A 17,906-nucleotide genomic window follows, 5' to 3' on the forward strand; every position below is an offset into this window, starting at 1 on the left:
AAGGGGGGGCTTTGGGAGTGTGGAAAGCGGGGAGTTAGCCGAGGGGCTGCCGTGCCAAGTAACAGTCACTTAAAACGCGCCAAAGTCGTGGCTAAAATGTGCGCGTCCCTGCATGCTGCGAAACAAGAACAGATTTAAGTGCAGCCCTCGCGCAAATTGTGGGCGTGGCTGTTGCGAAGGTTGCGATATATTTTTATCACTTATGCGTGGAGTGGGAGCGGGGCAAGGGGCGGGTTGTAGTCACATTAAGTTAGACACGCAGCAAAGCAAACACTTAAAAGCAGCACAGGGCGTATACGTAATCTCAGCGTGCTTTGTGCGTGTGCGTGTGTGTGAATGCGAATGTATCTGTGTGTGCGTGCCTTAATGAATGTGCTCAATGTCGCTGATAAGACAGCAGCCACGCGTGCTGATAATGACAAGTATCATTAGCTCGAAAGAGAGATACAGAGAGAGAGAGAGAGACAGAGCTCATGCCAAAGACATTTAATGCCACATCGTCCTGTTGCGCACTTTAAGGCGCTTTCGGCCATGTGGCATTCGGCCATTTAACTAACCTTGTATAGTTTTTTTTTTGTTTTTACTTTTCTCTCTCACCTATTTTTTTTCTACTCAGCATTTAGCAGCCATTTGGCAACATTTCCCGTTTCGGATAAACGCATTTGGCGCGCGCGCGCGTCCTTCAACAGCTAAAATAACCTTTGACACTTTGCCAATCGAGGCTGGAAATCTGAATATGCATGCGACGGCAACTGCGACGCCGACTGCGACGGCGACTGTGGCCGTGAGCGTGTAATTGTAACATGTATTGGCCACATATAGACTGGCGAGCTGAAAGCGCGGCTTTAACTACATTTCCAATATCAGTGAACAGTGCGAGTAATATATTGGACAATATTCGTTTTTCTTTTTATAGCATTTCAGCTAATAGAAGTCAAGTGTTTCTGTACATTTCTTTCCTATACATAAAACGAATTCCTATACATAATACACATACTATAAACAAATTTATCGACAGTTAGATATACTTTAGACATGTATATCGATAAATATATGTGCTATAAAAATGTGTATCGATATATGGATACATATACTATAAAAATGAATATCGAGTGATGGATAGATAAGCCAAAAGCATGTATATGGGTAGGCAGATAGAAATACTATAAATTTGCATATCGCCTATTCTATCTGGTTAGATATACTAGGAACATGCATATCGATAGATGGATACACATACTATAATCATATCGATAGATATATTATAAAAATGTATATCGACAGGTAGATAGATAGATAAATAGATAGATAGATATACTATAGATATGAATATCGATAGTTGCATTGAAAACCTGACCCCTTCTCGTTTAGGTACGTTTAATATAATCAGTTATTAGAGAAAAATGAAATCAATAAAGTGAATATATCTCTAGCAATTTGAAGATAGTTGCATCTATTGAATCCAATAAATGACTTTAATGAAATTTAATGCTGACAGTGGAAAAATCGCGATTGGCCTTAACCATACTTTGACTGCGTTTAAGTTGCCTCTTTTTTAATGCGATTTATTGATACATGATTTATATCTGGTATTTGTGTTTGTTTTCTTGTGTGCCAAATATTGAAGGTAGCAAATGTCTGCTCCCGCAGCTGCTATTTTTACACAGCCATCAGATAACTTAATTTGATTTGTGTGCAACACACACACACTCACACACACACACACACACACACACACACACACACACACACACACACACACACACACACACAAACAACAGCACTTATTGCCTGTGTGTATCTGTGGCTTTTACGCTCGATTGGCGTCGCCTGCTTCTTGTCTTCGCCGTTGATTTGCTTGTGTAAAAATTTCTGTTGCAATTTTTCATTGCATACTTTTGGGAGCTGCTCGCATTCACATCGCCTGGCATCAAATGGAGCGTGACCTGCCAAACATGTGTGTGTGTGTGTGTGTGTGTGTAAGAGCCTCGTAAAGTTCGAGTGCTGCCCAACTCTCCAGGCAGTCCTTAAGTCGAGTTCTCAACTTATAATGTGCACACGTATGTATGGATATACTATATATATGTCGTGTATCCAATAAATTATTGTGAGTATTATTTTGAATGCTAACGATTAAGTGTTAGTAAGAATCAGAGAATTTGACAGAAGGTACTACTATTTAACATAACTGTCCTACTTGTATTAGGGTTGCTACTGAAAGCATGGTGTGAGAAAAAAAAGATAGTCTCTGCCGAGCATGGCCCGAGTGTGTTGTATAACGTCCAGTTTCCTATAGTGTTGAATGTTCACTAACAGTACTAAAAGTCAGAGAAGAATATAGAATGACAAGAGCATGAGTAGTATGCTCGAGGACGATGAAAATTATGGATTCTAAAAGTGGAAGTCATAGAGAACAGACGTGCTCGCTCCTAAAAATATAATTATTTTGTGACTATAACGACACTCGGGACTTGCTGTGCTGCCAGTATGCCTAATTGCAAAGAAAGTGATTTCTCTGTTCCGACATCAGAAGTGGGATTAGGCGATGCCCCTCCACGAGGCAATTCTGACGATTCGTGGCGTCAGCTTTTGGAATCTCAAAATCGAAATATTCTTGAGATTATTAAAGCAATGCAGATGTCAAATTCAGCATCCTCAACAAAGAAGAGCATCTCGTTGCCAAAGTTCAACCCGGACATTGCAGGCGCAGATGCAAATGCCTGGTGCAAAACTGTGGACATAATACTTGACGATAATCCTATTGAGGGCAGTACACTGGTGATGACCCTCAGCGGCTCCCTAGAAGGAAGCGCCTCGCCCTGGCTTTCTCAAATATGCTATACTGGAATGAACTGGCAAAATTTTAAGGAATTGTTTTTGCAACGTTTCGTGGGAATGGAAACATCGGCGGCAACTTTAATGAACATTTTTAATGGCCGACCGAATGATGGCGAATGCCTCTCCGTATATGCGAGCCGTCTTGTGACGTCACTTTTATCCAAATGGAAGACAGCGAACATGGAGGAAATTGCAGTCTCAGTTGTTTTGGCACATACATCGAAAATCGACAAAAGTCTGCAACGTATGTTATATACGACTAATATTAAAAGTCAAGACGAGATGCAACAGCATCTGAAGGCCTATGCTTATGGAAGGTCAAATGGAGGTCTACAGCCAAATATCCCAATGGAACCAGATCGCAAGAGATCGAAAACATATGGCATTAAATGTCATCATTGTGGAAACCTCGGACACAAAATGGTCGAATGTCGCAAGAGGAAGTATGAAGAAGGCAACGTGTCAAAAAACTCAGCATTACCTAAAGTTCGATCTGCCGTTACCTGCTTCAAATGTGGCGATGCTGGCCACATTGCGTCTTCATGTACGAAAGGAGTTTCTACGAGCGGTGTTGGATCACATGACAAGCGTATAAACATCTGTTGTGTGTCCGAGCCAAAAGGAATCCTGCGTCAATCTGGTGAGCTCGTTCCATTTTGTTTTGACTCTGGAGCGGAATGTACGCTCATCAGAGAGAGTTGTGCCGAGAAATTTTCCGGAAAAAGAATTAATAATTTGATAGTTTTGAGGGGTATTGGAGAAAATCCTGTGTATAGCACTATGCAAATCTTGGCTACTGTTAAAATTGATCAGTACTCCTTAGAAATATTATTTCATGTAATAATGGATAAGTTTTTGAAATACGATGTATTGATAGGCCGTGATATACTCGGATTAGGCTTTGGAGTCTCCATCGAGGCCGACAAATTTGAAATGTACAAAACCAAAACTGTTGATGTACTAATAAAAGTGCCAGATATAAGTTACGTAGAGCATCTGAATAACGATAGAGCATTAAGCAACACTGATAAGAATCGTCTGCTAGAATTATTGCAAAACTATGCTGATAAATTTATTGAGGGTATTCCTCAAACGCGAGTGACTACGGGTGAACTTGAAATCCGCCTGCTTGACCCAAATAAAACTGTACAAAGGCGTCCGTATAGGTTAAGCATAGAAGAAAAAGAAGTCGTGCGAAATAAAGTAAAAGAATTGTTAGACGCAAACGTTATACGTCCTAGTTGCTCTCCATTTGCAAGCCCAATGCTGATGGTAAGAAAGAAAAATGGAACCGATCGACTATGTGTCGATTATCGGGAACTGAATGCTAATACGGTCGCTGACAAATATCCGCTGCCTTTGATTTCTGATCAAATTAATAGACTGAGTGAAGGCAAATATTTCTCCAGTTTAGACATGGCAAGTGGTTTTTACCAAGTTCCAATACACCCAGACTCTATCGAGCGCACTGCTTTTGTCACGCCAGAAGGACAGTATGAATTTTTGGCCATGCCTTTTGGATTAAAAAAATGCTTCCTCGATTTTCCAGCGCGCAATCGTGAGAGCATTGGGTGATTTGGCTCAAACGTATGCCATCGTCTATATAGATGACGTGTTAATTCTAGCGAAGACAAAGGAAGAGGCACTTGAAAGGCTACAAACGGTCTTGGAAAACTTGTCTAGAGCTGGATTCTCATTTAACATTACAAAATGCTCGTTCTTGAAAACAAGCATAGAATATTTAGGATACTTGGTTGAAGCGGGTCAAATTCGACCAAATCCACGCAAGATACAAGCGTTGGCCGAATTGCCGTCACCGCAGTCAGTAACGCAGGTGCGACAATTCATAGGCCTAGCCTCGTATTTTAGGCAATTCGTACCAAAATTTTCTGAGCAGATGAAAGCTTTATATAATCTCACCTCCAAGAATAATAAATTTGTCTGGAAGCCGGAATATGAGGAAATTCGTCAAAAAATCGTATCAATTTTGACTAATGACTCCGTTTTGACAATTTTCGATCCACTAAAGCCAATTGAATTACATACAGACGCAAGTTCTATTGGATATGGTGCTATTTTAATGCACAAGATAGAAAATAGACCCAGAGTCATTGAATATTACAGCAAATGTACGACAATGGCTGAAGCAAAATATCATTCATACGAGCTTGAGACCCTCGCAGTTTACAACGCAGTAAGACACTTCCGCCATTATTTACATGGTCAAAAATTTATTGTGCATACAGATTGCAACTCCCTGAAAGCAAGTATCAAAAAAATTAACCTTACCCCAAGGGTACATAGATGGTGGGCATATCTGCAATCATTTGATTTCAGCATTGAATACAGGAAGGGAGAACGCATGTTACATGCTGATTTTTTCTCGCGCAATCCGTTGCCTACTGATTATAAATCCTCAGCGAAAACGGTTGAAATGCACATAAACCTAGCTGAGATAACCGACGATTGGCTTCTAGCCGAACAGCAACGAGATTCTGACATTGCTTCCATAACCTTAAAATTGCGAAACCATAAGATGGGAGAAGCTATCTCAGCGTCGTACGAATTGAGAGCAGGAGTATTATATCGAAGGATTCAAAGAAATGGCAGCACAAAATGTTTGCCTGTAATACCTAGAGCCTTTAGATGGTCAGTCATTAACAATGTTCACGAAGCCATAATGCATTTAGGGTGGAAGAAAACTCTAGACAAAATGTATGCCAACTACTGGTTCGAGAAGATGTCTAAGTATGTGAAAAAGTTTGTAGAAAATTGCATTACCTGTAGAGTGTCAAAACCACCATCTGGTAAGCCACAAATAGAAATGCACCCGATTCCTAAAGATGACATACCCTGGCACACTGTGCATATTGATATAACCGGAAAATTAAGTGGCAAAAACGACTTAAAAGAGTACATCATAGTTCAAGTTGATGCATTCACAAAATTTGTTCACCTTCAACATACGCTGAACCTTAATACGGAAAACTGCATTAAGGCAGTCAAAGAAACTGTTGCACTATTCGGAGTGCCGGCACGCATCATAGCTGATCAGGGTAGATGTTTTGCTAGCACAAGGTTTAGGGAATTTTGTTCTTCGCAGAAGATAGGTTTACACCTGATTGCGACGGGCGCCAGTCGAGCAAACGGCCAAGTAGAGCGTGTCATGAGCACCTTGAAGAGCATGCTCACAGCGGTTGAGAGTAGTCAGCGATCCTGGCAAGACGCTTTAAAAGACATACAGCTGGCAATAAATTGCACGACAAATCGTGTAACGAAATATAGTCCGTTAGAATTGCTAATCGGTAAAGAGGCAAGGCCGTTAGGAATGATAACAATATCAGATGAAAAAACAATTGATAAAGATTTAATAAGAGCACAAGCGAAAGATAACATGGTGAATAACGCTAAATATGATAAGGCTAGGTTTGATAAAAATAAAGCAAAAATTGTAAAATATAAGCTTGGTGATCATGTCCTACTCAAGAGGGAAGAACGAAATCAAACGAAGTTAGATCCCAAGTTTAAGGGACCTTTTGAGATAATCGAAATACTTGATGGAGACAGATATTTATTAAAGTCATTGACGAGTAAGCGCACGTTTAAGTATGCACATGAGTATTTGCGAGCTTTTCCAAGCAACAATGTATCGGAGGAGTTGATAGATTTGAGAGATGATGAGTGTGACAATGTTGAGGACATTGCTCAAGACACTGTGGCACTAAGAGAGAGTGCGGTTGGGCTCATACACGATGGCTAAGACCGCACCATAATACTCACGCCGTGCACAAGTGCTCGATCATGGCGTGCTGAAGCGGGTGATATTATGGCGGGGGTCAGAGGTTGAAAGACCTGTATGGATCCGCTCCATGTTATCGTTGCTGGGCAGCAAGAGCCTATAGACGTGTGATGACAGAACAACAACAAAAAAAAAAAAAAAAAAAAAAAAAAAAAATAAAAAAATAAAACCTACAATGACCGATGATACTGCTGTTTGTAAAGCTATTCTTAAAGTAAAGTAATGACTAATAAATTTTACCCAACAATTTTGACTATGGCATGATCTAAGCGAAATGTACACACGAGGACGTGTGAAATGTCAGGAAGGCCGTGTCGTGTATCCAATAAATTATTGTGAGTATTATTTTGAATGCTAACGATTAAGTGTTAGTAAGAATCAGAGAATTTGACAGAAGGTACTGCTATTTAACATAACTGTCCTACTTGTATTAGGGTTGCTACTGAAAGCATGGTGTGAGAAAAAAAAGATAGTCTCTGCCGAGCATGGCCCGAGTGTGTTGTATAACGTCCAGTTTCCTATAGTGTTGAATGTTCACTAACAGTACTAAAAGTCAGAGAAGAATATAGAATGACAAGAGCATGAGTAGTATGCTCGAGGACGATGAAAATTATGGATTCTAAAAGTGGAAGTCATAGAGAACAGACGTGCTCGCTCCTAAAAATATAATTATTTTGTGACTATAACGACACTCGGGACTTGCTGTGCTGCCAGTATGCCTAATTGCAAAGAAAGTGATTTCTCTGTTCCGACATATATTTATACTCTCGTATATTCTCTATGCAGAAGGTGGCGCATTGTAAGCCGAGTCGAGTGGGTTAATATGTATATAAAGCGAGTGGAAAATGGGCTTTAGAGCAGACAAGAGTAGGCATAACGACTAAAGATAATTCTTAAATAAAATACATAAATACTCAAGTAAGGGAGATGTTTCCCAGACTTATAAAATAATTACTCTGAGTATATTTTGTGGCAATTAATCTAATTAATTAACTATTTTCGATAGAGTATAAAACAATCGGCAAATTCAAAGGAACATTATTTATAAAAGGCTATTTTTCGAAACTTAATTTTCGATTTCTCCACACAGCTAAATCGATTCGATTTATATGACTAATGAAATTCTGAGATGTTTCTTTCTGATTGATCTTTTTTGTTTTTTGTAATATTAATATATTCTGTTTACTTCAAAATCTGGTAACCTGTTAGAAATTGATGATAACATCAAAATACAATTGACGCGAAGTGCCGGGGCACATTACAGTAAAATATATTTGAATTCAAGCTGTCAAAGATCGAGCGCACACTGTGCCTTCATTAGAACCTCTTTAGATTTCTCAAACATATTCATTTCAAATTCAGTTAGTGGCAACTCAATTACTTTCTGTACGCCGTGAGTGCCCAGTATGCATGGCAGAGACATGACCACGCTATCATTGACGCCCATTAGGCCCTGAATATCGCTGCCCACGGACAGAATGCGTCCGCTGTTCGTCATCATAGCCTGAATGATGTCAACAATGGCTAAGGCAACGCCCCAGTTTGTGTAGCCCTTGATCTTGGATACCGATGAGCCGGCTTTGACCACATCCTCGTGAACTTTTTGCCATTTCTCCTCATCTTGATCTCTGCCGATATTTGGCAATAGGCGTAGCAATGCAATGCCGCCCACCGTAACGCCCGACCAAACGGGCACCGAGCTATCACCGTGCTCGCCCACAATGAAGGCGTTTACCTCGGACGCTGCCACGCCCAGACGCTGGGCAAGAAAATAACGAAAGCGCAAGGAATCCAGATGACAGCCGCAAGATATGCAACGCTCCTTGGGTAAGCCGCTCATTTTTCGCACCGCCCAGGTCATGACATCGGCCGGATTCGAGCTAATCACATAAGTCGCATCCGGACTACTTTCGACCAACTTAGGCACCAGCTTCGACAATAGCTCCAACGACTCCTTGGCAATATCTAGGCGACTTTTGCCGGCTGGTCTTGTGCCAACCGTTATGATAACGTATTTGGAGCCAGCCGTGCAACTGGCATCCGTACAGGTTTCTATTTTGGGCGATGCCAGTAAGCTGGATACGTGCAAGAAATCGAGAGCTTCCGCTTTGACCCATTCCTGGCGCAAATCCACCATCACCAAATGATTGGCCAATCGTCGATCAATCAGAAATGCACAACACGAAAGACCCACCTGCCCGGTGCCGATCACTGAAATCTTATCCGCCGGCTCGCTGGGCTGACCCATTACCTTAACATATTGCTTCTGGAACGTAGACATTGGTAAGTTGAAATCTGCTTGCCAATACGGACGTTGACAAATGTGAACCGATCTTGTTAACAATTGGGCCAGCATATTATAAACTGTTAATTTCGAAAATAGTCGAGTGCTAATAGTGTTTAAATATGATTAGATTTTCATTTCCACTAAACTAAAACTATACCCTTAATGGGGTTATCTATGTGTATAAGGGTTTTCATTTGCAGAACTGACAAATAGTATTGTATATGGAACTAAATCTTACGCTCATAACGTAATTTCCCTACCTAAAGAGCAGTGTTGTACAATTTCGAATAATTTTCTCAATATTTTTCTTGATCGCATTCTGTACTTAAAAAATCTACTGAATCGTGTTGCAAAATGAGCGCTATTTTAATAGCCAAATTAAACCAGCACAATACATTTTAAATATGTCCCTAGATTTAATTGTAGTAGTAAAATTAAAAATGTTTTTATTGGTCAAATTTAAGCCTTACAAAAAATGTCCTTCGATATGGAAATGTACTTGATCAAAGAAATAATAACCCTACTTCTAGAGTAGTGCTGTAAAATGTGCGATTGTCTTGAAAACAACAATCGATTGGTTTTGTTGCTATCGGTAGTAGTTGGCATTATCAGAAAAACATTTCTTTGCCATTTATTTAAATAAAAGAAATAAAAGAACAGAAAATAATATAAAGCTCATGAAATTAAATTCGCTTGTTTGTTATCGCCTACATTGACACATTTTTGTATTTTTTATTCGTAGAGATTTTTTATATAAAAATAAGTATCTAACGTTTGGGGAGCAGAATCAAATTGATCGATAACTATCGATAGCTACGGGAATCAAGTAATGGAATGAATTGAATTGGAATTGAATTTTAAGGAAACACATTCCTTTATTTTGCCGCTTTTCTAGACTGTCAACTTCGCCTATTGCTCGACCTTAAGAATGGCATATGGAAAATGAAGAACTTGTTCAACAGGCAGCGTGTTTTAAGCAGCCTTAGCCAAAAAAACATATTCATATAGTATATATATATTCACATCTATGCATAAGCTCGCATAAGCATTAGCATATTTTAATTAAAATCCGACCGCAGCAACGTTGCACGTGGCGTATGAGTGATGTCTGTTCACAAACGCGAATAGCTGCAAGTGGCTGGCTTATTTTTATTATAATGTACCCTTCTTTTTTATGACTATCGTTTTAAGCTGCAGGCAAACTATTTAAATTGTATATATGATAACAGAACCAGCTGCGGTCACCTTCAGCTGCAGTTTATATCTGAAGGCTTATACGGCTGCCGATTTCGATTTCGAGTCCGGCAACGGCATATCCGGTTGTTCTACGTGCCGCCCGTATAAATTGGGCCACAGTTTGTCTTGTTGTGCCTTGGAAATTGGCCACAAAATGAAAATGGCCAAAAGCAACAACGGCACAAATGTAACGTAATTACACGACAATAATGCTTTTGCAACATTTACGTTGTTTTTTTTTTTTATAACGAGCTGCTGCGGCAAATATCTACGGCATCAATTTGGTATAATTGAATGCAGGTCAATAATATGACAAGAAAAAAAAAAACAGCAACAGCCCGCACAATTAAAGGGCAACGCACAGTGGTTGCAAAATTGCGCAGCGGCGGGTATGAAGGTAATTTTCTTTTCGATTTTCCTTCTTTTTTTATTGTTTCAAAATATTTAAGCGACGAGCAGCTTTGTGATTAAATTACCAATTAATATATCTGCAACCCTAAAGCGAGCTAATCAGCTTGTCTCGCCTCTCTCAATTAAGCTCTTACTAATTTAGACAGCTATTTCGAGCCTTTCTAACACTGGATTCAGCTACCTTTATGTAACTGCAGTTGGCAACACTGGTTCTCAGCCCTGTTGTCTCTGTCTCAGAGCCTGTAGTAAGCCTCTTGTATAACTAATTTATCCTGCTTTATCGATACGTACCTACTCTTGCTAAAGCCCATTTGAATTGCGAAATTAAGGCTTTATTATCTGGTATTTTAGTATTATCTAGCACAATTGATATGCATAACCTTAAAATGTATTGCTATTTTTGTGGTATAAAGCTTGGAATTTTGGAGTATTGAATTATGATCGAAAAGAAATTTTATTGTATATTTCCTTGCAAGCGCGTTTTATTTTATGGCTTTTTGGTTTGTTGCCACAGCTCGTTGCATTCAGTTGCCTGTGGCATGAGGCGTTTTTAAAGGGTTTGCAATCGATTCTTTTATAGGCTTATCCTTTTTTTTAATGCCTCAAAATTTCACCACTGTACAACACAGTTTTTGGCAATTTACGTGAGTGTGTCGCGAGCAGAGGTGTGGAAGGGGGGAAGGGGGCGGAGCTCGGCGCGACGCCCGCTCTACTTTTTTTTGATGTTTTACATAAGGAAAAATAAAATAAAATAAACATTACTTATGCTCGACACGTCGCGGTTGGCGTTGCAGCCGAAGCGTGACTGCGTGTATGTGAGAAAAATTGCGTGTGTGTGTGTGTGTGTGTTATCGTTTAACTGTCCATATAAGTTTGTGTGTGTGCCCTCAAATCGCACACTCGCAACGAGCCGCGGGCAACAAAGTTGAAGTCGTTGGCGATAAAAGCGCAAACACACACAAACACACACACACACACACCTGCACACACCAGCACACACACCTGCAGACATACACCGTTCGCAACATTCGTACAAAGCTCAAATTGTTTGAATACTCATGTTCTCTTATTTTAATTTTTTTTTTTGGATTTTGCCAATTTTCTGTGCAGCCTCTGTGGAAATGGCAAATTGAATGCGAAATTGAACTTTTGCCAGCCAACGGGGGCGCGGCGCAGACTTTCTGGTGGAATGGCAGACATTCAAAAAATGTTGGCAACAAGGTGCGCTACATTTCCGCACGGAAATTTAGCATAATTGTGTCGCATGTCGCTGACATGGAGCGCCGGAAACAGTTGCTCCCATTTCAATAGGCTCTAAGCCAAACTAAACTTTAACTAAAACCAGCTAAAAGAAATACAATATAAAATAGTCAAGCTAATGTTTCGATTAGAGGTTCGGTTCGTGTATCTGATAAGTTGCTATCGATTTTTGATTTAATTTTGTTAATTGAGCATTGTTCTATGTTCCAGCTTGAGCTAGGGATTCGCTTTAAGCTTCGTTTCAAGTTGATAAATCCTATTAAAATGAGCACCTCGAGTTTATTAACATTAAATTGCTGCGGCGGAGGCCCGAAGCACAGCGCACACATTGCGTATACGCCTCGTTTGCCATGTAAATTATATGTTATTATTATTGGCGCGTGTCGTAAGCAAAAAAATAAGAAAAAAAACAAAATAGGAAGAGCCAATGAAATTGCTGCCGAGATTTTGTGCGTTAAGTAATCTAGGTAAATTTATGTTAGAAATGAAAAGCCACAGCATAAATGGGCAGCATTTAATTTTTGAGCAAGGGCTTTTAAATAGTAACTATGTAATAAAAGTACTCAAAGACATTGTCATATTCTTTTAGTTTTAAGCAACATTCAATTACTGAGAATGTCTAAAATTAATTGTTATGTATTTCTAGCTCTGCCCGACAGCTGCATATATTTATTTGATATATCTATCTTATAAATATATCTTTAATATATATATCTACATATACATCTGCTGAGCTTTATTAAGGGCAAAGCAAAGGCAGCGGGTCGCAAATACAGTTCATGCCACATGCCACATGCCACACGCCGCGCAAATCAATTAAATTTATGCCAATGTCAGGCGATGTCTGTGTGTGTGTGTGTGTCTGTGTTTATGTCAATAGCTGTTTTAAGTTAATTAATCAAAGCTGTGGCAATTTTTGCAAACGCTGCCCAAAGCTCATTTAAATTTGGGTTGACCAAAGTTTGCTGTGGGCCAGCTCAGGAGCTGGCTAAGATTTCCACGTGCCGCAAGAACAGGTGAGAAGCAGCAGCAACAGCAGCAGCATCTGGCTAATTTACAACATTTGGCAAAAATCGTGAAAAAATTCCAGCAAAAATAAAAGCAAACAAATTTTTTTTTTTTTTGCTTGTAATTTAAACGCAATTAGTTTGCGTTCCGATTTGTAAACAATTTGCATTTTGTTATTTGGCCTTTTGGTATTTGGCTTTAAACATTTTAGCCGCAATTTGTTGATATTTTATTGTCGTTGTTGTTGTTGTTGCTGTTGTTGCTTTGGGTTTCAAGGTAAAATAGCGTTCGATTTGGCGTGTTCATTTCATTTTACACTGGCAAGGGGCTGCCAGGGATGGAGAGGGGGGAGGGGCATTGTTGGTTGCAGCACGCGGCTAATTGCCACTTGAAAAGTGTCCGTGCATAGCTTGGTGTGGGCTGGTTTTCTAGGGTCAAGTTGGGTAGAAGCAAAAAAAAAGAAAACAGGTCTGCAAAACTGTGGCACGGACAACGTGGCATGCCACACACACACACACACACACACAGACACACGCGACGGCTGACAACAATGCCGCACACAATTGTCCTTGCAAGGACACACACAGCTGGCACGTCAACGTCTTGGGCTGCTGCTGCTGCGAAAATATTGATCCACATTTTCTTCTTTTTTAAAAAGAAAAACGTTCAACATGTCCAGGTGTGTGTGATAGTGGGGAGCGGGGGGCAAGTCAGGTGCTGCCGTCCCGGGCAATGTCTCTGCCATGTCCTTTGCTCAAAATTTATGAATTGCGCTTCTTTCTCTGTGTATTGTGTGTGTGTGTGTGTGTGTGTGTGTGTGTGTGTTTGTTGTGTGTTGCCTGCGGCTGCGTCTTTGCAGCCAGTCGCACACGTTGCGTATACGCAATGTTTATTGATTGCAAACGAATGTGTTGCGCCTGCCAAGCAATTCAACATTTTCCATTTCATTGTTCATTCTTGCCCCCAAAGTATGTGTACAAAACATATATATATATATATATATATATATACTCTTTTTTGGTCAAAGAAAGGGAAAGCGAATTTCGTAATATTGGTTTATTTGTCAATGTAATATTTTATGTAAGATTTAAGGCTGAAAGGAGTTGCACATATAGACATTAATGGGCTTAAGGATTTTTGTGCATCAGAAACAATCGGAGCCCAAGATAGTGGCAAGGTCGGGGGAGATAGGGAAGATAGGGAGGCAATATATATATTCTCTTGGCCTTTTTAAGTATGCGAGTTGGTTTTACTCGAAAGCAGAGCCAGATTCTTTTGCCTAACTCCAAACCTAGCTAGAGCACAAACTCCAAGCCCCGACTTGTATCTTAAAGATACACGCACACTATTAACACATCTTAAAGATACACACAAACACAGTCTAACAACTATCAAATGCGTTTAGTTGGAATTTTGTGTATCTTATTATTGTTTTCTTGGGGTTTTTCAACGTCCGCTGGAAGCAAATTTAAATGTTGAATATTCATGAACAGACTGCGACTGCGACGTCAACGTAATTGTTTTTATTTTTCGTGTGCACATACGCCTAAAAATAACCAACACGTAAATATTGTCTAGATATACAAACGGATATATAAATATATGTTCGGTTAGTGTGTGCATATTCGTATAGAAGAAGACGAAAGCATTTGGCTGTTGACTGCGAAGCATAAAAGTGAAATTGACCAGAAAAACAAACGGACAGCAAACGAAACGAAAGCCATTAAAAATAAAAATAAAACGAAGCTGTATACGGAATTTGAGCAAAGCATGCTATACCCTGCACGCCATGGGCTGAAAGGGTATATTCAAAATGTGCCTAGCATTTGGCCAAGTTTTGCACTCAAACAATGTGTACACACATTCCATAAAGTACGCGCACTCAACTGCTTAAACAGGGTATCTCACAGTCGGTGTCTGATTCGAGATTTTTGGCTTCCGAATTGGCATTGGAAATTGGCATTGGATTTGAAATTGGCCAACGCTGCGGATGCTGTCTGCGTGTTGATTGGCCAAAGTCAATGCCAGACACACACACACACACACCTTAGTTTCTGTGTGTGTGTGTGTGTGTGCGTGAGTATTGTCAGCTTTGAGTCTTGCGCCTTTTTTGGCCAACCTTTTGGCCAGGCCAAAACCGAAATGCAAACAAAATGAGAGTTGAAAGCGAAATTGAAGCCCATTAAGCGACACTCGAGTGGTTCCCCGGGTTCGTCGAATATATTTTGTAATTGCCAGCGCAGGAGATTCAAAAAAATAAAAAATAAAACTTGGCCCAAAACTGATTTGCCGTTTATTGTGTTGGGCTGTTTTTTGGGCTCCTTTTTTTTTTCTTTCTTTTCTTATAGGCCATGTCCTTGCGGCCGTAGCCTTGCCTTCATGGACGCGCGCAAACAAAGCGCACAGCAAGAGGCCTGGGCCACGGCTTGAGCCCGAGTGCTGCTTTGCATTTAATTACGCTTAAAAATTAATTAATTTCTTTTTTGTGGCTGGCGCTACGTGGAGTGACTTGAGACATAATCAAGCTGGCCCCCAGCCACGCCTTAAAGTAGGCCACTTTTATCTGCCTGCCTTTATCCTTGCAAGCTGATGGAGTCTGGCGGGCAATTGGGTGGGCGCAAGGGGTGTGGGTGTGGGCTGGATGGGCAGCGTACTTGTGTCTTAAATAATTCAACAAGCGCGGTTTTTCGTAGCCAGCGCCAACAACAACAAACAACAAACAACAACAGCAACTAACAACAACAAGAAGACATGCACAGCGCACCTGTAAATGCCAAGGATAAGCGCTTGGGTCTGGTTAATGCAGATTTCTTTGGTTTCTTTAGGCTTTATACGATGAGAACAAGATTTTAAATAGCCAAATTTATTAAATGGAAATAATTAAAGAGCTTTTATAAGCTGAGCTGCAATTAAATTCGGTTAAAATTCAAAGATCAAAATTTAACTACAATATTATCTAAAAACATGATAACAAATATGTAAACATAATAATAATAAATAAGAAAGATAAAAAAAAAAAAATAACGAAAGAGTAAGGATATCTGCAACACGCAGATTTAAGACCCTTGTTGACATTTCCGTTTTTCAGATATGTGAGAGATATGTGAAAATGAAATAGGTTCTACTATTCGACCCATCTATTCTATGGCAGCTATATGATATAGTGGTGCGATGTTGATAGGATGATGAGGTACATAATGAAACTTATAAGTTGGCTAAGATATCTTGATAAACCAAAAAGTTGTCCGATCCGACTAGATTTACGCATATAAAGTTTTCAAACGATAGTTTTAATACATTTTTGCATAGATACTGATCTAGAATATATATAATTTATGAGGTCGGAAATGTCTCCTTCTATGCGATTCTCATTTTAATACAAAACTATAATAGCCTCTATAAGGGCATACCAATAACAAGGAAATGGAAAACGCGGAAGTTAACAACAATCAACATAATTGTTTTTTATTGGCAAGCAATCGATGGGTTCAAAGTTCAGGGTTCGAACCCCCAAGCCGGCATGTAGGCAGTTCGAGTAACTTAAAGCATGGATAACACACGGACAACGCCGGGTAATTTCTTATATTATATTCATATGCAAATTGTTATAATTATATTAAAACTTAATTACTTGCCAAAATATTTACACATCAGAAATCAAATTGTGTTCCTTACCTGCAAGATAAATAGTAAAAAAAAAATAATATAGATTAATTTATATTTTTATGGCATTTATAGAATATATTACAATTGTATACGAAAGCTAATTATCTTTTGTTCGTTTCAGAAATTGAAGTGCTTTTGTCTAGCATTTTATTTAACGGAAATTCCATTTATTTGTTATTTGTGGTAAACGTTTTGGCATTCAAGTGTATTTTTGTAACAATTGAAAACACAAGCAAGAAATGAACTCAAGACCACGCGCATTGTTGTTATTGTAATTTAAATTGTTGTTATTTTTGTTGTTGCACACTTTGAGTAGCTGACACAAAACAGAAACGTTGAAAGCGCAACAAAAGCTACAAAAGAAAAGAAAAGGCGAACAGCTTGTAGAATATTTGCCAAATGTGCATTTTGGCAAAAACAAATTTTAATAACACAGTGCGGGGCGCTGTCATAAGCTAAACCAGCAGCAGCAGCAGCAGCAGCAACAACAATTGCAAGTAAAAACAACAACAAACAACGTAAAACCGCAGCAACAGCAGCAACAACAACAATATTTGAGTCAATTTGTGTAGTTGAAGGTCATTGAAGGTGCTTGTTGTTGCTGCAGTTACTCTGCCCGCTGCTTCTGCCACTGCCGCTGCCTCTGCCTCTGCTGCTGCTGCTGTTACAGTTACTTTGAGTGCACTAGAAAGCAGCGGAAGAAGCATCCAAACAAATCTGAAACAGCAGGATGATGAGAAGCAGAGACAGAGAGTGAGAGAGAGAGAGAGGCAGAGCGAGATAGTGTGCCCAGCAGTTTAGATAGAGTTAGGCAGCGGCTGGCAGCGACGACAGAGGGGGGTCGGTCTATGTATCGTGCACTGTGCAGCTCACTTATTGGATTTTCCCTTACATTTGCACCCCGCGCGCTTCAGCATAAAAATCACTGGGCAGAATGAAATTTTGTTTACGGCACTTTATTGTGTTGTTGCTATTGTTGCTGTTGTTCTTATTTGAATTCGTTTATTTTACAGTTTATCAAGCAATTGTAGCAGCGAAATTTTTTTGAATATTTTATATACACACACACACACATACAAGTGTATTTGCATTACAATAACGCTTTACAATATAGCTTAACAAATAAATAATTTACACACAAAATGCTAAATGCATTTAAATTATTTTACGTATACGTTATGCGCATTACGTATACGCAATGTAACAAATTTTACAGCTCAATTGACAATTATGCATTTATAACAGTTAATGAAATTAATTATTTATAAATACAATGCATTAAGCTATATACATTAATTGAAATTAATTATCGAAATTAATAATCAATAAGAATAAATAAATTCAACATATTTTTTTATTTATATGACACTTTCTTTTCAATTCCATTAAATTGCACACACT

General features: G+C 39.3%; 2 protein-coding genes across 6 annotated transcripts in view; both read right to left on the minus strand.

Annotated features, from left to right (window-relative positions):
• The window catches only part of LOC6629020 (pneumococcal serine-rich repeat protein), a 67,505-nt gene that overhangs the window by 29,571 nt on the left and 20,028 nt on the right, over nt 1–17,906 (minus strand). The window lies entirely within an intron of this gene.
• Nucleotides 7,873–9,073, minus strand: LOC6629019 (L-lactate dehydrogenase B-A chain). The gene has a single exon (XM_002052725.3). The coding sequence runs from the start codon at nt 8,991–8,993 to the stop codon at nt 7,926–7,928; it is 1,068 nt and encodes a 355-aa protein (XP_002052761.2). The 5' UTR covers nt 8,994–9,073; the 3' UTR covers nt 7,873–7,925.

This window comes from Drosophila virilis, chromosome 4, assembly GCF_030788295.1.
Source record: "Drosophila virilis strain 15010-1051.87 chromosome 4, Dvir_AGI_RSII-ME, whole genome shotgun sequence".
NCBI classification, from domain to species: domain Eukaryota; kingdom Metazoa; phylum Arthropoda; class Insecta; order Diptera; family Drosophilidae; genus Drosophila; species Drosophila virilis.

What these genes read in the sequence shown, in the direction of transcription:
- LOC6629019 (XM_002052725.3), bottom strand. Translation starts at nt 8,993, where the DNA reads ATGCTGGCCCAATTGTTAACAAGATCGGTTCACATTTGTCAACGTCCG.